Genomic DNA, 18801 nt, shown 5'->3' with positions numbered 1-18801 from the left:
ATTAGCTTGATTGGCCATGAAAATATAACCAGTAAACGTTTGTGGGGTGTAAACGTTATTGAGATTAGAATATAACATTCTTCCATTTTCCGTTGTTACCTTATTAAATGTAATTTTGAGGGTAAACAGTGGGGCATTATATTTTCAATTTCGTCTGTAAATTCTGATATATCAATTGTATTGTGATTCTTATATTTAATTGGTTAAATTCTCTATATCATTAGAGGTTTTGGAATCTCTTTCCTGGAACGCTTAATTAAGGTTAATTTAATTTAGCCGGTTATGATAACAATTGTTAGTGACAAAACTGCTGGACTAATAATCCCCCGCCCCACGAATAGGAACCTCTTACTTACAGTTGTAATTAGGACGTGTAGAACGGTTACTGACTGACTCTAAATGGAGTTTGGATTACTCTTTCATCACTTGCCAAATATAAAGCTGTAGAGTTGGTCTTTATGAAGGAATAAATGAATTTGAACGTAATTTTACTGTAAGTTTTTTTATTATTTTTTTCTACCACAGACGTGGCCACACATTTACAATGCTAAATAGCATATATACATTTTCTTCTGTCCTCCATGGACAGGTTGAGAGATCTGTTAAACATTTAGTTCAGGGATTTATTGAACAATCAACCACAGAAGGTGATTGTAGTGCTTTTAAAATGCTAATCTAACCTACAGACATAAATAAATAGATACACAGAGTTACGTCTGCCCTACATAAAGTGGTCGATGTGTTCTTTACATAGTATCATTAATGTGCATTTACAAAGGTGAAATGTAATTCTGATCAGCTTCCACATATACTTTATACACACATACATACACATATACATACACATACATTTATAGCTCTCCTACTCTAAGAGGGTAAGATAGCTGATAGAGAAACTAACGTGTTATTAAGCACTTAATCACTGAAGGTGATTAAGGTGCTTTTACAAGCTCAGGTTATATAGTTACATCACATACATTGTATAGTTGATACATTACATGGTCAATCTTGGCCACAAAGCCAATATATCATCAAGTGTTCCAGTATTCATATAGTAATTACAGAGTGTAAGGTGAGTGTGGTGTGGCGGCTTGATTGTTGACGCCTCTTAGATGCTCAAGCTATTCTTTATTACCTTAACTCATTCGGAGACAATTGCGTTAAAGTAGAGCACTTGAAGCTAAAAGATGAGTATTTGAAAGGGAAGATCATCCTAACTTCCATATTGTTTCTGTTTCATCTATATTGTGTATAACATGTTCTTGTATGTGATGTGCGCATTTTTTGATGCTCTTTACTCATATAAAATTTCATGCTTAAGATTGATTATTTAAGAACTGCCATGCATGTGTGGAATTATTACCCAAACATTGAGCTCTGTAGTGTCAAGTTCAAAGCTAAGAGTGTTTTGTGAATAAACAAACTTTTATGATAATTATTCTCACAAGGAATTTTGAGATAAGCCAAATTATATTATATTTATTATTTTATTATCCATATTATTTTGATATGTTTGTGTTGTTCTTGGGAACTTCTCTAGACAACATGACTAGCAAGGCTGACACAGTGTTGTGGAGAGCACAGTGAGTGGTACTGTTCATGGGACGGAAGTTCTGACTTAACAGTAAGCTCTTCATACTACTCTCCTCTGAACTTTGGTCAGTGTCTCCCACCCACCCTGTCCTCCGTCCATACAGCCTAGCCACTGTCTCCCTCCCACGCTGCCCAACCCCAACTTCACTCACCAGCCCCAACCATTCTCATAGCCATTACCTAACCTCACCACCTCCACCTAAAACCCCACACCTCACCCACCTGGTGTTGTGTAGGTGATAGTGACGTTCGCCTGCTGCCTGGGTCCCCTGGCCTGTGGGTTCGCCCTGGCCTTCAACCTCACCAAGAACCCCGCCGAGTTGATGAGACCAGAGCTGGGAGCTTGGAGGACCTACGTCCACCTCTTAGGTGAGTTAGTTGGTGCTGTATGTTGACCTTCCTTCTCTCTCTCTCTCTCTCTCTCTCTCTCTCTCTCTCTCTCTCTCTCTCTCTCTCTCTCTCTCTCTCTCTCTCTCTCTCTCTCTCTCTCTCTCTCTCTTTTTCTCTCTCTCTCTCTCTCTCTCTCTCTCTCTCTCTCTCTCTCTCTCTCTCTCTCTCTCTCTCTCTCTCTCTCTCTCTCTCTCTCTCTCTCTCTGTCTCTCCCTCTCTCTCTGTCTCTCCCTCTCTCTCTGTCTCTCCCTCTCTCTCTGTCTCTCCCTCTGTCTCTCTCTCTCTCTCTCTCTGTCTCTCTCTGTCTCTCTCTGTCTCTCTCTCTCTCTCTCTCTCTCTCTCTCTCTCTCTCTCTCTCTCTCTCTCTCTCTCTCTCTCTCTCTCTCTCTCTCCCTCTCTCTAAACATAATTAACCGGTAACTTATTTGTAAATGTAAATGGCTTGGAGTGGATGTGATATGTTGGAGTGCACAGTAGCAGAAGTGTAGTACTTCTTTAGAGAGGAGAGCGGTGGCACTGTTCCTTGGTGGCACTCCACTTTATGACCATTAGTGCCACTTGCAAAACTGCTTTCTCCCGCTAGTTACCTTACGTAGCGTAGTGCTTCTTCGGGTGATATACTTGTGTTAGTAATCCTTCCCTTCCCCGGCAACACTTGTGTTAATATTCCTTCCCTTCTTTTGCAATATGTATTAATAAATAATCCTTCCCTTCCCCGGCAATCTTAGTGCTAATAATCGTCTCCTTCCCCGGCAGGGTGCTTGAGCGGCGGGTTCTTGTCCGGGTTCGTGGCCAACTACGGGCGGAAGGTGGTGCTGCTGGTGACGATGGTGCCCATGGCCTTGTCCTGGCTCTTCGTCATCTTCGCCACAAAGGTGCGCAATACCTGGCCTCACTCCCACAAGTTGTTGCTTTTCGACGCAGAGAAAAGTATCAGGAGAGAGCGCTTAAGCCAATGTAACTAAAGCCCTTGGCAGGGGATATGAGGATGGAGGCAAGGAATGGGGCCTAACCCCTTGGACCGTTAGGGCTCGATCTCCGACCTGCATGAAACGAAGTCATCGCTGTGCCGACCAGCCCAAGAGAGAGTGAGAGACCATATGTGGTCATGATCATGCCTTCACCATATATGGTGTCGTTCACTCCCCTGAATGTATGTCGCTCACATCACCTCGAAGACCGTCAGGCGTTGGTCTTACTCAAGTGAACAAGCGTGGTGTCGTTCACTCCAACTTGACGAACGTCAGCCCACTACACCTATGCTTTTAGGATCCATTCATTCCCCTGAAAACCAATACATGTTGTACCGTTCACTCCCCAACGAACGTAGCCCCTTTCACTCATGAAGTACGTAGTACCGTTCACGTATGAGTGCAAGCGGTCCCATAAACTCCAAGATCACGTGCTCTCTCACTCACCTTTCACTAACTAATGTTTAAAAGAATGTAGATAAGGTAAAGATGCCGACATAAATATAGGAAAACGAACCTATTTAAAAGTAAGACAGTCTAATACAATACTTCAGTTAAATTAAAGTCTTTATAGTATATATGAATCTATGACTCGTTTTGAAAATAACAGAATATATTTTCGAAACTTGAACCCATCTTGTTGGGCTGGTCGGTAAGGCGAGGGCCTCGCGTCTTAGCAGTCGGGGTTCGCTTCTCTCCGTCATCATATCTCCTATATCCAGCTCCTTGTCCTCATTGTCCTTCAAAGTGATGTATATAGCCACACTGACTTAGCGCTCTCCCCTCATAATTACCTTACCCTTTCGAAATTTTAATAAGTAATTTGGTGAGAAGCGTGAAATTACATTTATAAAATGTATAACAGAAAGCTGAAAATTGTTTAGAAAAGTTATCCAAGTAATTGCTACTTCGTAAAAATAAGGACAAATCTAACGTTTGAAATAAACTCTAAAAGCCGATAACAAGTTCTAAACCCATTTACAGTAATGGATATCGAGGAATGGTAATTGAATTTAAAAGTTGGATTGGTGTAACAAGTAAACTTAACCTCATTAGGATGAGCTGGTCCGGCAGTTACCTCCTGTAACCTGTGCTCCCGTCCCGGGTCGTTGGGGTTATTGTATCGTACCGGGAGGCGGGCGGGGAGGGGGGGGGGGCTAGGAAGACGGGGTCCGAGAGCTAGTGCTCGGTCCAACAGACACAAAAAGATGAGCAGGCGCACACACACACACACACACACACACACACACACACACACACACACACACACACACCTGTTGATTGACGGTTGAAAGGCGGGACCAAAGAGCCAGAGCTCAACCCCCGCAAGCACAACTAGGTGAGTACACGTGTGTGGCATCCTTCAAGACATCTAAGCTGTCTTTGGCAAAGATCAAAGCAAAGTTTGAGGATGGAATAGCTATTTGTCATACTTTAGAGCCATAAGCAATTAGAAAATAGTATTACCACTGACAAAAATATAAATATAAATTTATTACATTGTAATCCTTAGCAGCATGTAGTTTCGTAGTGTCGTGTCTACAGCAGTTTCTTGTAAACTTGAACAGGTCGGTAGAGTGACAGCCTTACTTCCTGCTGGTTGGCGTTCAAGCCCCAATGGTTAGGCACCATCCCTTTCCTTCATTCTGTCCAAGCTTCTTGTCCTTACGTCCATCCCAAGTGATATATAGTCGTACTGGCTTAATACTTTCCCCTGATAATTACTTTACCATCTCCCCTCACGCCGGCCCCATGAGTAACTATATGTTGGCTCAGCCACAACTGTAATAATTTATATAAATCACTGACTAATAAAACTTCTAAATCAAAATAACTTCCTTTTTTGCCAGATTGGGTCTATTCAAACTATAAATGTTTCGGATAGTTGTATTAAGTTTCAGGGTAACTTTGATAAAGGTCACTTTCAGCTATTATAAAATGTTTAGAAATAAAACGTGTCATGAATTGTCATATCTGAGAACTGATAAAATATGTAGTTACAAAAGATATTTCTGCTGCTGTGAAACGAAGACCTTTAAATATTCATTGTTATTCGATTTTGTTTACTTGAGTGTAAACATCGGCGCTGTGAGGCGACACACCATTATCCCGCCCGCCCGCGCGCATACACAAAGGAGGAACTGGATGACAAACGAGAGGGCTTCATAATGGCCATAAGAGAGATTGTAGTAATGGCAGATAGAGATAAGTCACGATTGTTGGTACAGAGGGACTTTAACTTTAAGGCAATAGACTGGGAGGCCTACGAGGCAAGAACGGAGGACATTTGGACAGCCAGATTTGTAAACCTCATCTTGGAGACATTCATGTATCAACACGTCAAGCAGGCCACAAGAATGAGGGAAGGGGATGTTTCGTCAGTATTGGATCTAATATTTACCAGAAATGAAGAGATATTTGACAGCCTGTACGTTCCTCCCTTGGGAAAGAGTGAAAATAGAAAGATAAAAAAGACCACACACAATTTACAAATTTTGTGGAAAGGAATTACAGAACTTTAATAAATGTAGGAGACCTAGGGGTGGTTTTGGATAGTAAGCTGTCGTTAGAGGAACACTTAAGGAACATTGTGAGAGGAGCGTATGCGTCGCTTTCCAACTTGACTTGCTTTTAATTATATGGATGGTGAAATACTAAAGTAACTGTTCATGACTTCTGTGAGACCAAAACTGGAATATACAGCAGTTGTATGGTGCCCATATCTCAAGAAGCACATAAATAAACTGGGAAAAGTGCAACTGCAAGCTATAAAATGCCTTCCAGGAGTGAAAAACAAAAATTACGAGACTAGAGGCGCTAAACATGCCGAAACTAGAAGATAGAAGAGAGTTGATATGACCACCACTTACAAAATACGAACAGGAATAGACCAAAGTAACAAAGAGGAATTCCAGAGTAACAAAGAGGAACACACACACACACACACACACACACATACACACACATACACACACACACACCCTGTCCTAGCACATAATTAACTCGTATTTAACTCTATTTAATATAAATTATTTAAGTAATATAACACCAAAACGCGGGCAAAAGAAATACTGAAATTATTTTGATGTCGTACCTATTAAACTACCTCGCATGAAAGCAAAATATTTTGCTTTTCAGAGAAACAATATAATTGTCATTTTGCCTCCTCCAAGAAAACATCTCCCAGGCGTGTATATATCTGGTCGACTGGAAGGTTGTATACAAAATATATCTCTTCTCAAAATCTGCAGTTTTCACTATACTGAAACATTGTCAGGAATTGTTAGGAAATATGAATATCCATTACATTTAATGTGAACGAGAAAAAATTATAACATGTTTTTAAAATGTGATTAACATTCTGAATAGTTTTCTTTTGTTTGTTGGAGGAAGGTTGCTGCTGCCTCTTAACATTCATTATGGTAATGGTTTTTATGTTAATTTTTTAAATATTCATTTTCTTACCTGAAAAACTACACACGAGGTTTTAAACCTATTAATTGATCTTATTCGCTTACATCAATGTATGTGGCTCCGTTCACACCTTTAAAAGTTGCCACCTTCAACGTTCGTAGTGGCACTCATCCGGTGTTGTGCTCAGCATCTTAAGGGGGACGGTAGAGCGAGTCTCGCTTCATGCAGGTCGGCGTTCAATCCCCGACCGTGTCCAAATGGTTGGGCACCATTCCTCCCCCCCCCCGGTCCCATCTCAAATCCTTATCCTGATCCCTTCCAAGTGCTATATTGTCTCAATGACTTGGCGCTTTCTCCTGATAATTCCATCCCATTCACCCGGTGTTGGTGGTACAGGTGTGGATGGTGTTCGTGTTCCACGCGACGTCCGGGGTGTGTACGGGGGTGGTGGTGGTGGTGGCGCAGGTGTACGTGGCAGAGATCTCCGTGCCAAGGATACGTGGCGCCATGTCTACTGCACCTCTTCTTGCCTTCCAGGTGAGTGAACCTTTGCTCTGTCCACCGGGCCGTGTCTTAACCATCTTCAGGGGTTTGTCAAATCATACACATTTCATTATGAATGTGTATTGAATTTTACGCGAACTGATGTTCTTATTTAGTTCTTATTTAGGGTTTCGAAGGCCATTTCAATAGGGTCTGGATAACTTTGCATATATGCAGACGAGTCACAATATTGTGGCTGAAGAGTTGACACTACAAGCCTATGCACAGTGGTGTGTACATTCACTTCTTTTCCTACCATCCTCCTTCTGTTGAGAAAAGTGTTCTTGTCTCCCTCTTCCTCCGGGCCCTACGCATCACTGACTCTCAACTTCTTGATTCTGAAAGTTCTCTTAATTACAAGTCTTTCTCTGGCCTTGGTTACCCCTTACATTTTATCAGCTGTGCCTATTCTCCAGCTAAAATAAATTTCTATCATCCCAAACCTGTTTCCAACAATTGTAACACTGTGTTGTTGTGCCTTCCCTTCATATATGAACTTAAAAATCTCATTAATACTCTTCGTCCTCTTGATATTAAACTCGCCTTTCGACAAACTAACACAGTTCGTAATAATCTGGTTCACACTGCTCCTCCTGCTTCCAATACTGCTGGTGTCTACTCTATTTCCTGTTCGTGTTATCCTCTCCAATACTTTGGTGACACTGGCCGTACACTTAATGACAGACCAAGAAAACACAAAAGAAGTGTTAAGTCTGCGGACACATAGAGTGCTCTCTTCTGTCATGTTAGGCACTCTAATCATTTTATAGATTAGTCTTCATCTAAGATAATCTTTCCTGCCTCTACTCTTCACAGACGCCGTCTTGTCGAATGGGCTCTGATACACAACCTACTATTTCAATGCTCTAACCTTCTTAACAAACGTGACATGACTTAGCGTTAGCCCCTCTAGGCTCTCTTTCTTTTGTCTCTTATGTTACTAGATTTTTTTCATCTTCGCCATTTGGCCTCCTGTATTATATTTATTATCACCTTTCTATTTTTCTAACTTTGTCTTATACCCTAATCCTATTATTTTCCTTTTTTCTTCCCTTCTAACCTTTCCTATACTTTACCTGATTCTCTTAATTCTTACCTTTATTCTTACTTTCGTCGCTCTCTTTCCTTTATCTCGCCTTTCATCTAACACTCTTACCCTAAATTGTTTCTCTTCAACGACTTAATAATGCTTCAAGACGGGCCGAAACGTCCCCAGTTCTTCATTTACGGATGTGTGGGTTAGGTGTCAACTTTGTATATAATTGTGTTTTGCCTAACCTGTTTTAAATTACCATCATTGTATTAACAACATGTGATTTTGTAACCATTTAATATGAAATAACTCAAGTTACATTTCATCATCTTTGCAGACGGGTTCCCTATTGTGTTTTATGCTGGGGGAGATTCTGGTGTGGAAGAACCTGGCCATCGTTGGAGTCTGCGTGACCGCGCCGGTATTCGTCGCTCTCGTCCTGTGCATGCCAGAGTCCCCGAGGTTCCTCATACACGTCCACCCGAACGACGCATTGGCGACCCTTCAGTGGCTGCGGGGCATCGAGAACGACGTGATGGAAGAGTACCACGACATCTCCGACAGCTGCGACATGGACCGCTGGAGCATAATGTGTGACGATCTGATGCGGCCGACGTTCTGGAGGCCGCTGTTGATCTCGTGCGGGCTCATGTTCCTCTATAACATGACGGGCGTGGCCAGTGTCACTCTCTACGGCATGGAACTCTTCGCTGAAATATCCAGCGCCTACATCAACGTCGCGTACTTCATTGTTACAGTCGTGTTAATTGTTGCCATCACTCTGTCGGCTCTCCTAGTGGATCATATCGGACGAAAACTCCTTTTGTTGCTCTCCCTCACTATTATGGCAGCTTCAGCCTTTGTTCTCGGACTCTTCCTTTTCCTTAAGGACCTGCACAAAGTCGACAGCTACTTCATGTATCAGTGGGTTGCTGAGGTGTTCTGTGTAGTGCTGTTTACCTTCGCCCACGGCAGTGGTGTGGGACCCATCGCTTGGGTCACCCTCGGTGAGATATTCAGCCCACGGTACAAGTGGCTGGGAGTATCTGTGGCCTCCATGGTATTGTGGTCTTCCATGTTGGCGGTGGACGTCCTATTTCACAAGATCCGCATCGCGGTGGCCACTGGTGGGATCTTCTGGTTCCACTGCGTCGTCTGCGTCGCCGGTTACATCTTCATCCTCGTCTTCTTCCGGGAACTGAAGGAGCAGCGCATCGACGATATTACAAAGTCCTTTGTCAAGAAGCACGACAGTTTAATTGAAACTTTCATTGCAAGAGTGTGAACGATTTTTCCATTTATGGCTGAATGTTGCGGTCGTGCAATCCTTTCCACCATGATTACGTCATGTTGATTACTTCAACAGTGGGATGAATATTGTTATGTTTCTTGTACATATTACAATCTACAAAGAATCACAAATCAAAACTGCCTTATATAATCGTAATTAGGTGTCGCTTTGGTCTTCACTCACTCGTATTACTCTGCATGTCGTAACTCTGAATTTGTAAATAATGTAAATAGTATTTATCGAGATTGGTTGACATGCTTGGAGGAGTTAGGTTGACATGCTTGGAGGAGTTAGGTTGACATGCTTGGAGGAGTTAGGTTGACATGCTTGGAGGAGTTAGGTTGACATGCTTGGAGGAGTTAGGTTGACATGCTTGGAGGAGTTAGGTTGACATGCTTGGAGGAGTTAGGTTGACATGCCTGGAGGAGTTAGGTTGATATGCCTGGAGGAGTTAGGTTGACATGCCTGGAGGAGTTAGGTTGATATGCCTGGAGGAGTTAGGTTGATATGCTTGGAGGAGTTAGGTTGACATACGTGGAGGAGTTGGATTGGCATGCGTGGAGGAGTTAGGTTGACGTGCGTGGAGGAGTTAGGTTGACGTGCGTGGAGGAGTTAGGCTGACATACGTGGAGGAATTAGTTTGAAATGCGTAAAGGAATTAGTTTGATATGAATGGAGTCATATCTGTTCATTATCTATTATAAGACACGCATTAACAACAGGTTTCTTCGTCTCTTATCTCGCGAGGTCATCCCTAAACACAATCAACACAATTAACCAAAGGTACTTAATGAAATATAATAAATTTCCTGAATCATTTGTATATACAAAACGATATTACGTTTTCCAGTGGTAAAACTGGAATGGTTGGCTAAAGGAGTGCTCATCACTGTTAAATGGACAGTTTCCCTTGATTTAATGTTTTCCAGCACACTTTGGCAAGCTTCTGTAATGTGGTGTTTCTCGGCATGCTTTTGTGACAGAATGCTGCGTCATTGTTTGTAGCATTACTGTGTGTTTGTGTCTAGCGGGAGCTGTGTCTGTTTCTAGGGTGTCTATGTCTTCGTTTTCACGTGGTGCTGTATCTTAGTTTGTGGGGGGGGGGGGAAGGTGTGTCTTTGTTTCTGGGGGTGTTGTGCTTTTGTTTTGGGAGTGGTGTGTCTTTCTTTCTGATGTATGCTGTGTCTTTCTTTCTGGAGGTGATGTGACTTTGTTTTTGGGGTGCTGCGTCTTTGTTTCTAGGAGAGCTATGTCCTTATTTTCGGGGTGTTATGTCTTTGTTACTGGGGATGGTGTATCTTAGTTTCAGCCTCGATACTGAGACAAAAGATCTCCCTTTCTGGCTTATTTTTTGGTAGGCAGATAATCCTGCTACATTGCTTCCCTCATTATTTGGGTTTTACCATTCTCACTGGTCAGGTTCCACAGTGTAGTATTTCCCGCCGAACTCAACTAATCTGCCAAAGGTGGTGGTGTCCAGTGGCTGCAAGGCTTGGTCCATGAGAAACAAAAGTTACCTGCCTAAAGTGCGCCCGTTTTCCACCTGCCTAAAGCATAACTGTATTATTTCATGCAAAGTGCTGAAAATGTACATACGCTTTGGCCATAAATGAGATATATGAATATTCTTGTATGTGCTTCAGGGAGAAGTTAGTACATGTTGGTGGTAGCCTGCCACACTAAAACAGAGACAACAACGTGACTGAAAGAAATAACCCAAAACACACAGACAGACACACGCACATATTAACATATTCACACACACACGCACATATTAACATATTCACACACACATATTCACACACACACGCACATATTCACTCACACACACACACACACACACACACATACACACACACACACACACATACACACACACACACACAAACACATACACACACACACACACACACACACACACACACACACACACACACACACACACACACACACACACACACACACACACACACACACACACACATATGAAGCGAAAGTAACAACGTTTCGATCCATCCTAGACACTTAACGTGTCATGTGTGGATTGAGTTATGTACTTGCACACTTGGGCTTAAAGTACACTTATCAGTATTATCTACGTGAGTGTTGAAGGTCCCAGAGTGAGAGGCCAAGGTGGCTCGTTGTGCTTGTTAATATACCTTGATATTCTCCTTGTTAATTTGTGTTAAATTTTTGTATACATAATGTTGTGTTGTCATTGGTGATATTTGTTAATATCTTTGTGAATTATAATTTATTGAACTCGCAAGATTATGTTCTGTAATCTACTAGAGAGCAATATTAAAAGGAAACTTAATGGCATTTTATTAGACATATTGTATTACCCTAATGTCAGGAAAATGTCAAGAAAATCTTTCTTGTAAACTCAGACATCATACGGTGAAACTCACGTAAAGTGCCGCTAAAATTCATCTTGTGCGTGAAGTAGGTACATTGATTTTATTTCTGTCCTATCCCAAAGCCTTGTCCTGATCCCTTCCAAGTGCTATATAGTTGTAATGGCTTGGCGCTTTATCCTGATAGATCCCTACCCCTTTGACTTTATTTATGTCTATATCATATCTGTCATCGTATCTCCTTCCGGAAAAAGAATTAATAATTTTTAATTGTGTAAGAAATGCGGTGAAATTGAAGCTTATCAAGCAAAATGAAATATATAAGAGCTTCACCTCCGCCAGCGACCCTCCAGCGACAGCGAGGTGCAGGGTGGTTGGAGGAGGAGAGATTAGCCGTTACTGACTCGCGCTGTAGTTTACCTCCTGACTATGTATGCGACGGAGCAGTGATACTTGTCTTACACGGCAAGTCAACTCAGAGGCACTCGAGGAGCGCTCAACACTAAATAATTCCCACTGCAGTTATTAAAGAGAAACAGCGGTACATAAACACACAGGACCTCGTAACTGTGCCAGCGAGATGTGTGTGTGTGTCTAGAACAGACCTAACTGTACTCCAACGAACACTTGTTAGAACACTTCGTTAGACTGCAAGTTGGCGCTGTATATACTGCGGCCGAGTTATGTGGTCATTTAAAGTGTGTGGTTTTACGAGGAAACTTGTCAGAAAGGTTCACCTCCATAATAACGGTAGGTGTGAGAAAGAAAACGGAGGGTGTAGACAGTATGAAAAGTATGCGGCAGATGGCGGGCGGGCTGATGACAGCACTGACGGACCCACATGAAGTCCCCTAGTTGTGCTTGTGGGGGTTGAGCTGTGGCTCTTCGGTCCCGCCTCTCGACTGTCAATCAACTGGTGGAAGATGTGTTCTAGTGGTCGAAGGACTTCATTCATAAACCGGATCAACTCAGCTGGATGGAATGAAATTACCATATATATTAGGGCAGTTTGAGTCAACACATCTTAACGTTGCTGGCGGCTCTAATATTCCCTTCACACACCCTTATTGTGTACCAACCTATAAAACAATAATATCTTAGTTTCACAACGAAACATATTTCAAAACATCATATATTAAAACTCTTAATCGGACCTTCCGGTGCTGTACAATGCTCTAAGGTTCACTTGAAGATAATATACAAATCCTCGATACACAAGGATGATGATGTCAGCCGAATGCTTACGGGGGATGACGTCAATGGAATTCCTATATGAGGATGACGTCAGTGGAATGCTTACGGAGGTCAGGACGTCACCGTCAACTGTGAACCGTATGTTGTGAAATATTTTCGTCGCCACCTTAATTAGTTTTGTCGGGAGACAGGCAGCCTGTGTATGTGTATACGTTAGGCTTATATCTAGCCTCATCCCCCCTAAAAAAACTATTGAGCCTTTGCTGCACTCCACAGCAGTGACTAACTCCCGGGCACCTATTTACTGCTAGGTGAACAGAGACATTAGGTGAAATGAAACGGTCCCAATCATTTCTGTTTCGTCCAAGATTCCCGTTCGTGAGTCGTGTACTCCGATGTTCTCAGGTGTGCTCATGTGTACTCTGATGGTCTCATGTGTACTCTGATGGTCTCATGTGTACTCTGATACTCTCATGTGTACTCTGATACTCTCATGTGTTCTCCGATGGTCTCATGTGTACTCTGATGCTCTCATGTGTACTCTGATGCTCTCATGTGTACTCTGATGTTCTCACGTGCACGCTGATGTTGTCAGGTGTGCTAGGTGTAATCTGATACTGTGTAACACAACACCTGGGTGTTGTGAGGTGTGTCAGTGGCGTTGATCACTCGTGCTACAGGCGGCCATACGGACTTGCAGGGAAAATAATTACATTGTCATACAGTTTTCACCTCGGTCTTCAGTTCCTCGCGCTCTCCTTTCGTGGTGTCAGTTGTCTTCCCGTCGCCCGGCTCGAAGGGAAGACAATTGACGACACCGCTAATACAAATAAACAGAGGGTTTAACGGGTGGATTAACGAGCAATTGGTCATTGTTAATGAGGACGGGTTGATTAGACCGTTTATGAGCTCCTAAGCACTACGAGAGTGTTTATAACAACAATAACACTGGGTTGTGAAGTATCGAAGCTTATCAACTGTTTAATAAATTTAAAAAAAGTTGCTATGATTAAGGAATGATGTACAGGTTCTGCAGGTGGATGTTTAAATGCCCAATGAGCCCTGACACTTGAGAGACCAAAGTACTCCTGGCTTAGGATATGCAATAGTGTCTTGAAAAAAATAAGTAGAATGAGAGAATCTTTGGAACAGTGTGATGGAATCGAACTCGTATCCTGGGACACACTGCAGCCTCCTTCAACAAGCATGGTGATATTAAGTCTAGTCAAACTAATTTTGTCTTAACATCCACAGCGACTACTATGTCATTCAGTGTTACCTCTGGCATTGCATCTCTCAACTCTGGTCTCCATGAATGTTCCTTTGTAAAGACCTCCCGAAATCGTTTATTAAGTTCTTCACATACTTCCTTGTCATTTTCCGTGAGGAATCCACCTAGACTCTTCAGCCTGATCATTATATCGCTATAGACCAGCTGTGATTGGTCCTTAGCTCTCGCAATTATGTCTTCAAATTGGTTCCCAGCTTTCCTCTTGACTCTGGTAGATACTTTTTTGGCTTTCTTTAGCGTTTCTCTGTTGTCCACCATTCCTAGTTCTCTGCACTTTTTCCATACTTTTCCGGTTCTCTTCTTTGCTTCCCTGCATTGCCCATTGACGGGGTTTATTTTGTTTTCCTCGTCCCCCCCCCCCTTTCTCTCTTGAGTGGGCTAAACAGCTTCATTGTATCTGTACATTTCAGAGCAACGAATTCCATTATTTCATTTGTCATTTCCCTTCCAGTTCGCTCCCTATTGGACTTCACCCAGATAGTCCCTCACCTTCTTGTAATCCCCACGGCTTTGAAGAAGAAGAAGACTTCTTCTTCAAACACATTGAAGAAGAAGACTTCTTCTTCAAACACATTGAAGAAGAAGTCTTCTTCTTCAATGTGTTTCTTGATGTAACCAACTCCATTATCTCCATTATGTCCTGGCAAAATAATGCAGTGGTTGCTAGCTCCAATGGGCCACTAATACTCTAGCATTTGATACTTGCCCCATTTTGGGTAAACACCATGACTTGTATTTCTGGTGGGTATCTGCTTGATGGGGTTCTGGGAGTTCTTCTACTCCCCACGCCCGGCCGAGGCCAGGCTCGACTTGTGAGAGTTTGGTCCACCAGGCTGTTGCTTGAAGCGGCCCGCAGGCCCACATACCCACCACAGCCCGGCTGATCCGGAACTTCTCTTAGAAAACAGTCCAGTTTTCTCTTGAAGATTTCCACGGTTGTTCCGGAAATATTTCTTATAGTCGCTGGGAGGACGTTGAACAACCGCGGACCTCTGATGTTTATACAGTGTTCTCTGATTGTGCCTATGGCACCTCTGCTCTTCACTGGTTCAATCTTGCATTTTCTTCCATATCGTTCACTCCAGTACGTTGTTATTTTTCTGTGTAGATTTGGGACCTGGCCCTCCAGTATTTTCCATGTGTATATTATTTGTATCTCTCTCGTCTCCTTTCTAGAGAGTACATTTGGAGAGCTTTGAGACGATCCCAATAATTTAGGTGTTTTATCTCGTCTATGCGTGCCGTATATGTTCTCTGTATTCCCCTCTATTTCATCAATCTCTCCTGCTCTGAAGGGGGAAGTGAGTACTGAGCAGTACTCGAGACGGGACAACACAAGTGACTTGAAGAGTACAACCATTGTGATGGGATCCCTGGATTTGAAAGTTCTCGTAATCCATCCTATCATTTTTCTGGCTGACGCAATATTTGCTTGGTTAAGCTCCCTAAACGTTAGATCGTTGGGCATCATTATTACTGTCAACCACTCAACTGTCAATCAACTGATGTACAGGTTCCTGAGTCTATTGAGCTCAATCATATCTATACTGTGTATGGAGTCTGCCTCCACCACATCACTTCCAAATGCATTCCATTTATTAACTACTCTTAACGCTAAAAAAATAATTTCTAACGTCTTTATGGTTCATTTGGCCACTCAACTTCCACCTGTGACCCGTAGTGCGTGTGCCCCTTGTGTTAAATAAACTGTCTTTGTCTACCCTATCAATTCCTTTGAGAATATTGTATGTGGTGATCATGTCCCCCCTAACTCTCCTGTCTTCCAGTGACATGAGGTTTAATTCCCGTAGTCTCTCCTCATAGCTCATACTCTCAGTTCACAACCCGTTCTCGCAAATTCGTAAAGTCAATATTGACTTATTAACTACGTGCATAGGTGATATACTAAACATAATAGATACCCTTAAAAAGATTCATAGAAAACACCGACCTTACCTAACCTTGTTAGTATTTTAAGATAAGCATCTTATTGCTTCGTAATTACAATTATTACTTAACCTATACCTATTATAGGTTAGGTAATAATTGTAATTACGAAGCAATAAGATGCTTATCTTAACATACTAAGTAGGTTAGGTAAGGTTGGTGTTTTCTATGAATCTTTTTAAGGGTATCAATTATGTTAAGTATGTCACCTATGCACATATTTAATAAGTCAATATTGACTTATTAAATTTGCGAGAACGGGTTGCAGTTCAGGCACTAGTCTGGTGGCAAACCTCTGAGCCTACCTCAATTTAGTTTTATGCTTGACGAGATATGGACTCCATGCTGGAGCTGCATACTCCAAGATTGGTCTGACATACGTGGTATACAAGGTTCTGAATGATTCCTTACTCAAGTTTCTTATGTTGGCCAACCTGGCATATACCACTGAGGTTATTCTCTTGATGTGGGCTTCGGGGGACAGGTCTGGCGTTATATCAACCCCCAGGTCTTTCTCTCTCTTTAATTCTATAAGAACTTCATTTTCCCAAATGATACCTTGTATCTGGCCTCCTGCTCCCTACACTTATCTTCATTACATTACATTGACTCGGATTAAACTCTAACAACCATTTGTTGGACCATTCATTTAGTTTGTCCAGGTCTTCTTGAAGCCTCATGCTGTCCTCCTCTGTCTGAATCCTTCTCATAATTTTGGCATCATCAGCAAACATTGTGTGTATGTGTGCATGTGCGTGTGTTTTTTGTTTTGTGTATTTATTTTTACATGCAGGGCATGCTAAGCAGTACAATAACGGAAACACAAGGAAAAAACTGCAAAGTACAAAAGCACACGCCGGAAGGGCACACCATAAAGCACAAACACGCAATACATTACATAAAACAGGACATTAGACTCCGTATTTGTGCGGAAACCGGATAGCGTACGCCACTCAGCGCAGCCACTCAGCAGGCCACTCATCACGACGAAATTACACAATAGGGGATTCCTTAATATCCGAAACCTCTGACACGAAGCCATGCGCAAGGGTGACCCAAATCGTACCAGAGTCAAGGGGAAGGCGGCGCCACTCGCTCCCACATGACGAGTGGCAGGAGATTAGTAAAATGATCAGTCAGATCCTCAACAGGCAGAAGCTCTACACCAGGTACGGTACCCTTCGAACGGGCAACCGCCCCCCTGGAACGAGGCGGTAGCACAGGGGCCGGCAACACAGCCGGCGGGAACACAGCAGGTGGCACCACAGGAGGTGACAGGTGAAGGGGCAACACCACAGGGACACCCGCCGGAACATCCACAGGGCCTCGCACAGGGTAGACATCTATCTACCTTTGCACTTTGCGTGCATATGTGTCTATGTGCACCTGTATACCTGTGTATGTGTTTGTATGTATATATTTATATATATATATATATATATATATATATATATATATATATATATATATATATATATATATATATATATATATATATATATATATATATATATATATAACTGAAAACTCACACCCCAGAAGTGACTCGAACCCATACTCCCAGAAGCAACGCATCTGGTATGTACAAGACGCCTTAATCCACTTGACCATCACGACCGGACATAATGAGGTGATAGCCGAGGCTATTTGAACCACCCCACCGCCGGCACTCGGATAGTTATCTTGGGCATAGCATTTTACCAAATCACCTCATTCTTTGGGGCAACACGTGAGGAACACAAATGCGAACAAGCCTGAATGGTCCCCAGGACATATGCAACTGAAAACTCACACCCCAGAAGTGACTCGAACCCATACTCCCAGAAGCAACGCATCTGGTATGTACAAGACGCCTTAATCCACTTGACCATCACGACCGGACATAATGAGGTGATAGCCGAGGCTATTTGAACCACCCCACCGCCGGCACTCGGATAGTTATCTTGGGCATAGCATTTTACCAAATCACCTCATTCTTTGTTCCTCACGTGTTGCCCCAAAGAATGAGGTGATTTGGTAAAATGCTATGCCCAAGATAACTATCCGAGTGCCGGCGGTGGGGTGGTTCAAATAGCCTCGGCTATCACCTCATTATGTCCGGTCGTGATGGTCAAGTGGATTAAGGCGTCTTGTACATACCAGATGCGTTGCTTCTGGGAGTATGGGTTCGAGTCACTTCTGGGGTGTGAGTTTTCAGTTGCATATGTCCTGGGGACCATTCAGGCTTGTTCGCACATATATATATATATATATGTGTGTGTGTGTGTGTGTGTGTGTGTGTATGTATGTATGTATGTATGTATGTATGTATGTATGTATGTATGTATGTATGTATGTATGTATGTATGTATGTTTGTATGTATGTATAAATGTATGTGTGGGAGGTCGCACCAGTATTGGTATTATAGTACAATGGGCCCTGACAGGAACAACAGGAACATAACCGAGGCTTCCCTCACTATTCTCACAAAGCTATGATTTTCCAGTCACTGATAACATGCACGGGGCTGTGGAGAGGATTACCAGTTCATCATTGTATCTCTGCTATTCACATGGCTCCCGGCCAATTAACTTCGACAAACCAAAAATAAAGGTTGGCTATTGGCTGGATAAACCCTAGTATCGCTGCCACTCAACAGATGGCAGCTCTATACCATCGTGTTAAGCGACTACTTTTACAAATCACTGCAGCTCGACGGAAAATTTCAGCTTCCCAGTGGGCACAATAGCCAAGAGTGACGTCCATTCGACGTTGAATTAACGTCATCAACGTTGAT

At 42.6% G+C, this 18801-nt stretch overlaps 1 protein-coding gene across 1 annotated transcript in view; it reads left to right on the top strand.

The window, feature by feature from the left end:
* Positions 1–11560, top strand: part of LOC123769190 (facilitated trehalose transporter Tret1) — a 35764-nt gene extending 24204 nt beyond the window's left edge. Inside the window, exons 2-5 of the mRNA XM_045760203.2 lie at positions 1830–1962; positions 2740–2858; positions 6765–6905; positions 8282–11560. Of these exons, the coding sequence (XP_045616159.1) occupies positions 1830–1962; positions 2740–2858; positions 6765–6905; positions 8282–9229 (1341 nt within the window). The 3' untranslated portion in view covers positions 9230–11560. The remainder of the gene's footprint in view (positions 1–1829; positions 1963–2739; positions 2859–6764; positions 6906–8281) is intronic.
* Positions 11561–18801: the final 7241 nt, after the last annotated feature.

This window comes from Procambarus clarkii, chromosome 66 (genome assembly GCF_040958095.1).
Source record: "Procambarus clarkii isolate CNS0578487 chromosome 66, FALCON_Pclarkii_2.0, whole genome shotgun sequence".
Taxonomy (NCBI): domain Eukaryota; kingdom Metazoa; phylum Arthropoda; class Malacostraca; order Decapoda; family Cambaridae; genus Procambarus; species Procambarus clarkii.
The sequence above is the reverse complement of the archived record's forward strand: the minus strand, read 5'-3'. Positions and strand labels throughout refer to the sequence as shown.